The following is a 12,479-nucleotide window of genomic DNA, read 5'->3' as shown; positions in this document are numbered from 1 at the left end:
CCCCATGCCCAGGATGCAGAGGCTCCAGACCAGGGGTCCTCAAACTACAGCCCGTGGGCCACATGCGGCCCGCCAAAAACATTTATCCGGCCCGCCGGGTGTTTTTGCCGCCGCTGTGTGCATAGGAATTTGTTCATAGTTTTTTTTTAAACTACAGTCCGGCCCTCCAACGGTCTGATGGACAGTGAACCGGCCCCCTGTTTAAAAAGTTTGAGGACCCCTGCTTCAAGGTGTCTGCTGAGTCCCTGTCTTCCCCTTCCTCCATGTCTGACCACCCAGGCCTGACAGTGTGAGGAATGGAACCAGGCCGGTCCCGGTCAGCGGGGCCTGCCCAGTCAGGTCAGGCCCTGTTCTCACTCACTATTTGCTCTGTGCCTGGAGCAGGTCCCTTGCTCACTCTGGGCCTCAGTTGCTCCTCATCTGTAAAATGGGGGTTTTCAGGGTCTGCAAACTCAGATCTGATGCCCGGCAGGAACGTGATGGTGTGAATGGGATCAGGATGCAAGAGAGGCAGTGGCAGGGCCAGAATGGAAGACAGCATGTTTCTTCTGAGATGAAGGGGGAAGAAGACATTAAAAGCAAATTGATAATCATAACTCTTTTTATAAAAGAAAAAATTGCTATAATATGAATCTCTTGCCAGAGAAATTGCAAAGGAGAGAAAACAGATCAGTGTGATGATTAGGGAGATGTTCTTAGAACCCTGAATAAAACATTCATACATGACCCTTTTTTAGGCCTTTCCTTTATACTTTGCCAAAGATGATATGAAAACCCCTCTAGGGAATGAACAAAGTGATGTTTACACAGTTCTTCCTATTTGCGTGCAGAAAACTCACGTTAAAAAAATCTAGAGGACAGGATTATTAGTTCTTATCTTTCCTGAGCAACCTCTGATGTTGTCAGATAACCTCTCCTGGTGGCTTCTTTCCTCTCTTAGAATGAGCCTTTCCTGAGAACCCTGCGGAACAGTAACTACACATACCCCACCAAGCCAGCCATCGAGGTAACTCCCGACGCATGTCCGCCTCTCTCAGGGACAAACCTGCCAGTGACTCGGGTGGGATGCAGGTTTCAGTGTGTTAGCTTAAGCAGAAATGTGCCCTTCTTACATACTGAAAACGGAAATGTAAAAAAAAAAAAAATCGCCTGAACCAGAGTTCCAGGATTGTCCTAACATGTTCTCTGGTGCTTACCTGACAATAGCAGCCAACAAGAGGCAGTGCCCGTGGATCAGTTTTCTCTGACCTTTGTACAACATACTGAAAACGGAAATGTAAAAAAAAAAAAAAAAATCGCCTGAACCACAGAGTTCCTGATTGTCCTAACATGTTCTCCGGTGCTTACCTGACAATAGCAGCCAACAAGAGGCAGTGCCCGTGGATCAGTTTTCTCTGACCTTTGTACAAACATCATTTCTGATTAGGCAACTCAGCTTCTCAAAGGACGAAGGGGAGGCAATAGGTAGGATGTACCATTGACTTCCTGAAAGGTGAAAGCCAAGCCGAGTAGAAAGAATCCCAATTCCAGGGACCGCGCCCAACAGGAAGCTGATGCATATCTAGGTGGGTCCGAGGCTGGTTGGGTTCCAGTAATCGTACTGGCTCTGAGGAACCCCAAGGATGCAGGGCCCACAGCTTTCAGGATTACTACTCCAAAGATGGCCTAGGGCTGTGGTCGGCAAACCACGGCTCGCGAGCCACATGCGGCTCTTTGGCCCCTTGAGCGTGGCTCTTCCACAAAATGCCACGTGCGGGCACGCACGTACAGTGCGATTGTAACTTTGTGGCCCATGCACAGAAGTCGGTATTTTGTGGAAGAGCCGGTATTTTGTGGAAGAGCCACACTCAAGGGGCCAAAGGGCCGCATGTGGCTCGTGAGCCGCAGTTTGCCGACCGCTGGCCTAGAGGATCCTGGACCACACCAGGCCTGTCCTCTGTCTTATGTGTCTTTGCTTCTGCTGCTGGAAGAGTTCGAAACCCAAGCCTAGAAAGTGTGGTTTTCTTAAATAACTTGCTCTGTTAGCCACAAACAGGCAACATCAATGTTACCCGGGAACTCATTGGAAATGCGAAGTCCTGGACACCACCCCAGTCCTACTGAGTCAGCATCTGCGTTTCACAGGACACCAGGGTACCCACTGCAGTGTGTGGTTCTCCCTGTGACAGACCCCAGCTGTGTCTCTGGCTCAGCAGCTGGCTGAGATAGTTCTGAAGTACTCACAGCAATAGAACATTTTTTATAATGTCCCCCGATATTTGTCATAGGCACAACAAACACAGTCTTGACTTGCGTAGAGCATCCACACAGAAGAAGGAATCTGTGCATGTGATGAATTGAGAAGTTCCTTGGAATAAATTGAGTTGTATCAAATTGAGCAAATAATTTTTAAAAGAAGCTTCAGTTTGCTCCCTGGTGAGAAGAGTGTTTTTAAGAAGGCTTGTCTTTGTCATCATCTGATTAAAACAGAAGAAATGAGCTTCCAAATCAGCCAACTAGTCATTGCCTGTTTGTGGAGCCCTACTATGTGCTCAGCACTGGGCTTGTCCCTCAGGCCATCTCGGGGATATGCAGGTGTTTGCACCTCTGGGGAGGAGGTTCTGTTTCTCCCCCAGCTTGCTGATACTGGTCATTTCTATCCCTCTGCTTCCCACCCATCCCTTCCTCCAGTACCTGGAAAAGGTGCTCTGTATTATTATTATTATTATTATTATTATTATTGATTTGAGAGGGGGCGGGGGAAGGAAGAGGGAGAGATTTGTTGTTCCACTTATTGATGCATTCATTGGTTGCTTCTGGTATGTGCCCTGACCAGAGATTGAACCCACAACTTTGGCATAGCTGGACAATGCTCTAACAACTGAGCCACCCAGCCAGGGCAAGGTGCTCTTTATTTTAGAGATGAAGAAAGAAGGAATTTGACTAGAAGTACCCAGGTTATAGGCATTAATTTTTACACATACAAGGAAATGGTTGGCTATTAAGTTAAATATCCAAAAACATATACACATGTGCAAGAAAAATATATGCAGAAACCAGGGACTCCGCAATTGTAAAAATGTCATGTTCTTTTTCTAAATATATTCTAACTAATTATTGTTTCGGCTCTGGCATCCTAATTAGTGTCCATTAGCTTAATGTTAAATAACAATACCAAAACCCAGCTGGAATCGCTTAATAGGCGTCCAGAAATGTGTTCTCTGGGAAACCCCATGTAGTGTGAATGACTGCACTGTTACTCCCCTGCTTCGGTAAGACTGCTGGCTCCACCTAAGAGTGGAGAGAGTGGAGATGGGAAAGACTGTTGTGTGTTCCCACCATTGTGCGTTTTGTGCATAGGGATGGGCAGGCACCCATTTTCTCCTCTCCCGTTTCTGTCACAGACCATTTACAGCTAACAGATCCTTCCCTCACATGACCCCCTACAGTGACATAGTTCTAGCCGCCACCAAACGTTCCTTAGCTAGTTCTCGGCTGAAGCTAACTTCCCTGCACAATGAGTGTTGGGCGTTGTGTCTTTCCTCCTGTTGATTTAGAACTGGGGTAGTGACTTCCTGTGTATGGAGTGGACTCCGTCCAACAGTGTTCCCACCTCGGGTGAGTGAAACGTCATTTCCCACTTCACTCAAGGGCCTCGCTAAGTGTCCAGGTGGTGGGAGACCCTGCAAGCACATCCTGGAGCCTTGAGCAGGCCTCGCCGATTCCCACGCAATGCGGTCCTAGGTCTGGTGTAACCGGGGAATAGCTCGCCTGCAACCCCTGCTGGGCTCCCAGGCCTCTCCACAAATCACACTTCCCAGGTCCACTTAGTCCCAATGGCAGGCCCTCGGGCCTCCCTGCCCTGTGAGGTAGGGCCATTCAGGGATTGGGGTCCTCTCTGCCTGCACTCATGACCCCCGCAGCTAGGACTTCCCTGGACCGCTCCAGTGGGAATCCGGCTCCTCTCAGGATGGACAAGGCCATCAAGGTCGTTACCTTCAGTGCCTTGGTTGTTCTAATGGATGTAAGAGGCAAAGTTGCTAAGGCCCTAGGCTGGAAGTAGTGTAGTGGGGACCTGTGGGACCACAGCAGAATCTGAGACTTCTAGTCAAGTTTATGCTTTCAAAGAAAGACCTCCCCCTGACCATCCATCTTTTTGCCTGTCTGTCCTAGTCCATGAGCTCCGACCAGGAGACATCAAAGTGGTGGCCGCCCTGGGTGACTCGTTAACTGTGAGTACTGAGCTGCGCCAGGCATGGGCACCCGCCAAGCCCTGTGCGGAATCAACTCTTCCTCCACACTGGATCTGCATTTAGCTGGCACTAGTGAGAACCTACCTGTGTCAGGCACCAAAACATAGCCAGGCAGCCACGAGACATCACCAGGCAATCTGTAATGCTCTGCCCTCTGCCCTTCCGCAGTCTCGCTCAAACACCGCCTCCCCAGGGAGAAGCCATATAATACCTACACGTACGCCTTCCCCCATTGTCCCCAAGCATTTTGTCTCTGCTAAGGTACTCAGCCAAACCTGCCTGCCTGTATCAGGAAACTCACCTCCATCTACCTGACTCACAGAGTGGTGGTCTTACCCATCCCTTCCCAGCGCCCCCTCACCCCCTTTGAAGATGTGTTCTTTGGGGCAGAGGGAGCCCAATTCCTGCATATAGCACAGTTTCACTAAGTGAATCCTATTAGCTAACTATTTAGCTACTGCTGTGTGCACTCTGCTAGCAATTCTGAGAGGAAAGAAGAATGAGACATAGCCATGGCCCTCATGAAATCTATTCAACTGGGAAAGCAAGGAATGTACACAGAAGAAGCTACATAAACATACAGATGACATACAGGCCTTTTTTTTTAAACCAGATATTTATTTCTGTAAAAACAAACAACTTCCCCCCAGGTGTGTGAATGTGTTTTAACTCTGGTATGATTAGCTTTGGTGGCATGTGTATGTGGGTCAGGGGTGAGGAGGGGATGGGGCAAGATTATAAGGTGGGGTAGATTATTAACTTTTAAAAACCTTTGCATCATTTCACTAGTTATGGTGACTATGCATTATTTTTATAAGTTTTGAAGAGGAGTTCCCCTCTCTTTTTTGAGATAGGGCATTTTGAGAAAGTTTTATAAAGGAGACAAAAACTGGCAAAGGTCTTAGAGAATGAATTCAACACCAGTCCAAGGCCCTCCTGTTCCAGATCAGTTTGCTTAGGCCTGGAGATTTGTGTGGACAGGAAAGGAGAAGGTGAGTGAAGGAAGGAAAGTGGAAACCAGGTTATGGTGAACTCAGGAAGCTGGTAAAGGGGTTTGGCTCTGACCCTGTGGGTAAGTGAGACCCACTGAAAGGTCAGGGTCAAGGGGAGGTGTGAAGACAAGGTGAGCTCAGAAGAGCAGCCGGACAGCTGGTGAGAAGGGAGCAGGCGCTGGAGAGCATGGGGTCAGGTCGGAGGTTAGAGTGTTGTCCACAGCGAGAAGATGACTGTCTCACCTCAGAATATGGCAAAGGGAACAGCAAGAAAGAGGTGGGAGCTAGAGAGTGTGGGAAGGAAGGATCTTGGTTCTTCTAGGACTTGGTTGCTGGTTGTATGTAGAGGATTGAGGAGTCAGGACAACTCAGAGGTTAAGTGGCCTGGAGAGGAGCTGGTACATTTTCAGAAAAGGTCAATCCAGGCCCCGGCTGCTACACGAGGGCACAGTCCCCCGACCACCACCACCTCACCCCACCCCCACTCCTCCCCCCCACCCTCCCAGGGCTACAGCCTGCTTTCTCTTTGCCTTTTGCAGACAGCGGTGGGAGCCCGCCCTGGCAACTCCAGTGACCAGCTCGTGTCCTGGCGGGGACTGTCCTGGAGGTGAGGATGTTCTCCACTTCATTTCTCTGGGTGACACTCCCCCAGAGGCCATGAGTGTGTTTCCCTGTCGGCCCTGCGGAGACGGAGACGAGGCCAGGCTCCATGGCCCGGTGCCCTGGTGCTCATGTTGGTCCTCAGGGTGACGGGAATCCCGTACCGAGGGCAGACTCTGGTTCTGGCTCAGAAATATGATGACATGTGGAGCAGCGGGTCGGGCGGTTTGAACAGATGTGTTTCTCTCCCCAGCGCTGGAGGGGATGGGGTCTTGGAGACCCACACCACGCTGCCCAGTAAGTAGCAACACGCAGAAGCACCATCACGGTGGCCCCAACAACCCCTCGCTGGGGCCAGGGCCTCCCCTGAGCAGCAGCAGGGGAGTCATCTGCAAGGAGGGAAGTCCACCGGCCCCGAAAAGACCCCAAACCACCCTGCCCCCCACCTGTGCCCCAACGCTGCACATCCACCTCCCACTCACCTGTGCTGTCTGCTTTCTCCCTCTTAAAAGACATTCTCAAGAAGTTCAATCCTCAAATCCTCGGATTCTCCACCGGCACCCAGGAGGAGACGGCGGGACTGAATGTGGCTGTGGAAGGTGCCAGCGCTCGGTGAGTGGACGTGGGTATAGGAGGGAGAGAGGAGGGTGGGCTGGGAAGTCAGGGCGGGAAATGGAGGTGGCGAGGAGGCCGGGACCTGGGAGCCTGGCCCCAGGTAAGCAGTCATCGCTGCCAGACACGGAGCACTTCTGTGTGCCTGGCCCTGAGCTGGCCCTCACGTGGGTCGTCTCCTGTGATCTCACACCCTTCAAGATGGGCACTAGCATGAGGACACTGAGGCTTAGAAAGTTTCCCAAATGGTCCAAGCTTATCAGCGAAAGTTATCAGAGGATCCAGGATCAGACCTGGCTGGCTCGGGGCCTTTAGCTCCCTGCCGGGCACAGGTTCAGCGAACTTCTCAGGGACTCGGTGTGTGACCCCGTGGACAGCCCGCCTCCCTCCCTCCCCCTCACCTCAGATCCTCCCGTGTGGAATCTGAAAAGGCTGTTATTTTGACATTAGGGAATGAGGTGTGCGGCCCGGGAACAGCATGGTAGTTGTTTGTTTTCACTCAGGTTTCTGTTGTTGACAATAATTCAGATAATTAAAGCTGAAATGCCTGGCAGAGTTCATTGATTTTCTGCACCGAACGTGCTGCGTGTTTGCTTTTAGCAGGATTGCTGCGCTCAGATCACCAAGGAAACGACGCTGCCCTGACTCACGGTGTTCACAGGAGCCTTCCTTTCAGTCTAGCGAGGAGGGCCCCACGCTCGGTGCGGCCCTGAGACACAGGAAGCCATGTCAGTTCCTCAACGTCATAAGCAAGAGGAACTAATTTTTCTGGAGAAAAAAAAACAAAACAAAAAACAAAACAAAACTGGGCTTCATGCGGTCCTAATGTCAACATCTAACTGCTGTTATAACTACTATTATTATTACCATCATCATCATCATTGTTGTTGTTTCATTATAATTTAAAGCCCAGGCTTCATTAACCTGGAGGTAATTCTTCCGTCTATTGACATTTTAGCCCCTTTCTCGCCTCACGTCTCTCACTGCCTTTTCTATTTTACTGCTGCTCCAAGGCGGTTACCAAAAGATACAGAAAAGCCAAACGGTGAACTCCCTCCCTACAAAGGGCTTACTGTCCAGTGAAACAAACAAGTAACTTTTGGGGGGAAATGTTGCGTACGGCAACATTGCAGACTGAAATGATTTTGTACTTTGGAGTGCAACCAAGGGAATAGAAAAGTGTAGGGCCAGGCAGTGAGGACTAGGCAGTCTCAACACAGATGCAGAAGGGACCCCAGAAATCATGCATCCAACCCCTTCCTGTAAAAGGTGAGGAAAGTTCAGCCCTGGCAGGGTTGGGTAGCTTGAGAGAGCTCACGCAACAAGTTCGTAGCAGAGCTGAAAGGAGAACCCGGGTCCCGTACCTCCAAGAGATGGAAAAGGAAATGGAGGAGGTGTGGACGAATGAGCTCAGTGGAGAGCAGGCTCACAGGGAAGGTGGGACGTGCTCTGAGCCTGAAGGACATGGCTGGGGAGAGAGGAGGAAGTGGGCGATCCTGACTTCCCCCAGTGCCCATGTGAACTTATCGCCCGTGAATTCCCCTCGTCACATCTTGAACCTATTAAAAGGTTATGAGTACTTCTGTGGTCACCTTTAACCAGGCCAGGCTTTCTTTATAGCTTTCTGATGTGCCCACCAATAGCAGGACTGTATGGGTGTGGCCCTGGGTGTGTAAATGAGACACAAGGGCAGGGAAGGTGTCATGTTTGCTTGGCCACGTGCCCAGCTCATTGTGGGCATGCAGAGATTTTAAATGGCCATCCTGTGCCAGCAACTGTTTCTAGGACTTCCTCCAAGGAGGCCTCTATTGGCTGTATCTCTTTGCTGACATAATTTCTCATATACATACTTTTTATAAAAAAAAAGGTTTAACTGACATACCATACACTGTCATTAAAAGTCTGCAATTTAATGTTTTGTACAAGCATATGCCTGTGAAACCATCACTGCAATCAAGATGATAAACACATCCATCACCCCCAAACGTTTCCCTGGGCCCCTTTGTAATCTCTCCCTCTTGCCCCTTCCTGTCCCCTAACGCACTCCAGGCAACCACTGACCTGCTTTCTGTCACTATAGATGAGTCTTAGTTTTTCTAGAATTGTATGTAAATGAGATCATAGACTATGTATGCCTTCTTGTCTAACCTTTCAGCCAGCAAAATTATTTTGAGATGCATCCATGTTGTTGTTGGTATCGGTAGTCCATTCGTCTTTATTGCTGAGTAGTGTTCCATTGACACACAGGTCTCTTACCCTGAGTATTCATTGCCTTATTCGTGGCAGACACCCAGGAGGTGAAGGGAGCACGAACCCTGTCCGTTTTTGTCTCCCCAACCTGTCTTGCTGGGAGGGGAAACGTGAGGAGATGGAGAATGGTGTGGAAAGAGAAGAAAAGCAAAAGGATTAAAGGGCAGAGAGTGGGGCTGAGACGTGACGGCTAACGGAGTCGGGAAGCCTGGAAGGGGAAAGCCAAGGGATAATTTAGGGCTGTGACTTTTTCAAAAATACACAAAAGGTTATTTTTAAAACGGGCAGCCGATTAAGAAGTGAACAGGCTCAGCTTGCAATGAAAGCACTGGATGAACTGTCAGGGCGCTTCCCTGCTGGGAGGCTGAGCAGATGCCACCTCACGTGGCCGGGAGGACGGGCCGACAGGGAGAGGGGGTGGCATCAGACGAGCCTGCGGCAGGGTCTGGGTCCACGTGGCTCCGAGGTCATGGCAGACCTTTGATTATTACTCGGCTGAGATTTCCTGAGCATCAAGCCTTTCAATACATTCTGAAGGAATAAACTTAACATAATGCGAGTCTTTTGGAAACACATCCTTGCCAGGCCAAACTCCTGCAGCTTGAGCCCTTGCTCCTGGGCCCACTCTAACCATCCCTCTCTTCTCCTGCCCAGGGATATGCCAGCCCAGGCCCGGGACCTGGTGGCTCGAATGAAAAACAGCCCTGTGAGTACAGGACCCGGGTCTCTAGCTGGGGTGGGTCAGTGGCTCTAACAGACCCCCTACGTCCCACTGCAGCTTCTGCTCTGGGCATGTCTGTATGAGGGGCCAAAGGAGCCACCAGAAGCAGGCCTTGCCACAAAGGCACCCTCTTGGCTGTCCCTCTGGCCCTGCCCCCTCCCCCTAGGATGGGCAGCAGAAGGGAGAGAAGGAGCAGAGAGTTGGAGATCGTGGCATTGGCCTCCAGCAGCTCCCCCCTTTAGGGAGCTGGCTCTGCAGAGCCCTATTATGTAAATGCTGGTTCTAAAAATAGGCTTCTCATTCCAGTCCTTCCTCGTTCCCAATCCCAGCCCCTCTCAACCTTCTCACTAGTAATTTCTTTTTTAATGCTCTGTGTTTATACCTTGGAATCCAGCTCCTGGCGGGACTCCTATTATGGTGGCTGAGTGGAGACTGGCTCCTTGGAGGGCCTCTCAGCCCCCACCCTACCTCTGAGTCCTCACATGGCCTCCTCTCCAGGCCCCACCTAGGTCTACCCCAGGGGTGGGGAACCTTTTTTTCTGCCAAGAGCCATGTGGATATTTATAACATCATTTGCTTAATATTATCCGCTTAATATAAATGCATGTTGCTATGAAAACAGCTCCTAGATTCATTGAATTCTGAGTCCCGCCTGCAGTTGCCTTGGCAGGGCCAGACCGAATGATTTCATGGGTTTTATGTGGCCCCAGAACCCCCTGCTCCCACACCTGGTCTACCCCCTGCACCCACACCTGGTCTACCCTCTGCTCCCACACCTGGTCTACCATCTGCTCCCACACCTGAAGAGCCCTCCCAAGAGGCAGCTCTGGGCTTTTGCTTCCAGCTACATCTTTTGCCCTGGCTCCTCAGAAGGCCTTAATGCACTCCACTTCACATGGGACTGCAGCTTTCTAAGGATTTCAAAGGGAAATAGTCTCCTGCAATGTGTGAGCAGAAGATACATGTGTACACCTGTGTGTTCTCTCTCTCTCTCTCTCAGGAGCTCCCTGCTCCAGCATCACGGTGAGGGTGAGGCATCGGTCTCTCTACTGTGAGAGAGAGAGTGAGGGACACTTGGGGGTAGTCTGGCCAGGGAAGCACCTCCTGAATGTGCCCCCCACAAAGCCCTAAACCTAGGAACTCTGTCCCCTCAGGAAATCAATCTGGAGAAAGACTGGAAGCTGATCACTCTCTTCATTGGGAGCAACGACTTGTGTCATTACTGTGAGAATCCGGTAGGCCCCTGACCCGCCCCTCGGGGACCAGGGGAGGGAGATGCTGACCAGTGGCCCTGAGCGCCCTCATGGGAGTCACCTTGCCTGCTCTCCAGGCACTGAGTCCGCCCAGGAAGCCCTGGCTCATACATGCCCCATAAGGCCTGGCATTTCCCACTGCGGGAGGCCCCTCGGAGACCAGCTTCATTGGTCTGATTCCAGAAGAGTCTAGAAGCACCCATGCTGGGCACTGCTGATGGGGTGGCCTCTGTAATGCACAAACACTGATTTCTGGTAGCCAGTGGGTAACTTGTGAGACCCACCCCCCACCTGCTTGCAGTCTCTGCCCTGTTTGCTGGTGTTTTTCGTGGGGGTGGAGGGGGTGCAGGGGAGCTGAAACCATGTCATACCTGGGCTGGCTGAAACTGAACCCGTCCCAATAGGAAGGCTTGCTGCACTTCAGGGACATCATGAGTTAACCAACTTCAGCCTGCCGGCCTGGGAACCACCCCTGTGCCTAACGTTGTTTCTGTGCGGAAATGGGTCCAGACTTACAAACCTTGGGAAGTTGTAACTTTTGGAATACATCTTGTTCTAAGTTGAGGACATCCTGTATTTTATTTGGCCAGAAAAAGACAGCTGCCATTACGCAGAGGTCGTGGTAGAATGTTTGACAGGCACAGGCGGGGGGAGAAGACATTCATCATTCCTTGTGGCTCAGAGACACCACCGGAGGCTGCATGAGAATTCCTCCCCCCACACAGGTCTCGCTCTTCCAGGCGCCCGCCCCCCCTCCTTCTCTGCCTGACTGCGCAGACCCTGGAGGCAGTGACACCGCCCCGGGGGGATTGAAATGTCATTGCATCTTGGACTCAACAGGGTCCAGGAAGCCAGAAGTGACCTCAGAGCCACCTGTGGGGACTTGGGACAGGAAAATGCCTCCACTAGCCCCAGAATGCCTGTCCCTTGTTGTAAGCAGGTTTATAGTGAGAGTATTTTTGTGAAAAGGACCTGACTGCCAGCCCACAGGACTAACTAGGAAGGGACTTAACCAGCTTCAGTCGGAAAATGGGTCAGAGGAGCCCACAAAGGACCGTAGGAGTTAGGGGGGGGCCCACGGGGCCAGCACGGCCATATGGTTGGAGGAGAATGAGGCTGAGGGACTGGGGGAGCGGTGGGCCCAGCACTGCCAGGGGCTGCCTGTGGGCTTGAGATGCCACAGAGTGGGGTGCAGTGGGGATGATTCATGGTGTCTAATAGAGACCCTGTCCACCAGCAATGAGGGCTGGGCTTCTAGCCGGTCCAGTGCCATCCAAGCCCCTGTGCAAATCCACTCTGCCACCATCTTGGATGCCCAGGGCCCTCTCGGCTGGGAACAGACCACTCTCATCCTCTGAGGAGTGCCCAGGGCTGAAGAGAGTCCCTTCTTTCTTCACAGGAGGTCCACTCAGCCAGGGAATACGTTCGGCACATCCAACAGGCCCTGGACATCCTCTATGAGGTAGGACAGAGCAGCAGCACATCCTGGGCCCCCTTTCCTGCTGGTAACCTCCTGCCTGCTCGCTCCCCTGGTGGCTGTGGGCGGCCCAGGGGCAGACAGTGATCCTGGAGGCACTCGCTGCCCCTGCCAGAGCTCAGCCATGATTGTTTGGGGTGAGACAGCCCCGCCATCTTTGTGGCGCTGTGATGGTCAATTTGCATATTCTGTCTTTATTAGATAGGATAGTTCATCCCTTTTTGTTGCTGAGTAATATTCCATTGCATGGATATAACACAGTTTTTGATGGGGATTTGGGTTGTTTTCAGTTTGGGAGTATCACAAATCTAGCTATGATGAAGATTTATATACAAGTCTTAT

General features: G+C 51.3%; 1 protein-coding gene across 1 annotated transcript in view; it reads left to right on the top strand.

Moving 5' to 3' along the window:
* The window catches only part of PLB1 (phospholipase B1), a 100,329-nt gene that overhangs the window by 75,170 nt on the left and 12,680 nt on the right, over positions 1 to 12,479 (top strand). The window contains exons 37-44 of the mRNA XM_015566426.1: positions 3,537 to 3,597; positions 4,153 to 4,211; positions 5,764 to 5,831; positions 6,078 to 6,121; positions 6,337 to 6,436; positions 9,341 to 9,392; positions 10,562 to 10,642; positions 12,060 to 12,122. Coding sequence (XP_015421912.1) covers positions 3,537 to 3,597; positions 4,153 to 4,211; positions 5,764 to 5,831; positions 6,078 to 6,121; positions 6,337 to 6,436; positions 9,341 to 9,392; positions 10,562 to 10,642; positions 12,060 to 12,122 — 528 coding nt within the window. The remainder of the gene's footprint in view (positions 1 to 3,536; positions 3,598 to 4,152; positions 4,212 to 5,763; positions 5,832 to 6,077; positions 6,122 to 6,336; positions 6,437 to 9,340; positions 9,393 to 10,561; positions 10,643 to 12,059; positions 12,123 to 12,479) is intronic.

The sequence above is a fragment of the Myotis davidii genome, unplaced genomic scaffold, assembly GCF_000327345.1.
Source record: "Myotis davidii unplaced genomic scaffold, ASM32734v1 scaffold238, whole genome shotgun sequence".
Classification (NCBI taxonomy): Eukaryota; Metazoa; Chordata; class Mammalia; order Chiroptera; family Vespertilionidae; genus Myotis; species Myotis davidii.
Note: the sequence above shows the minus strand (reverse complement) of the source record. Positions and strands in the feature narration are given on the sequence as shown.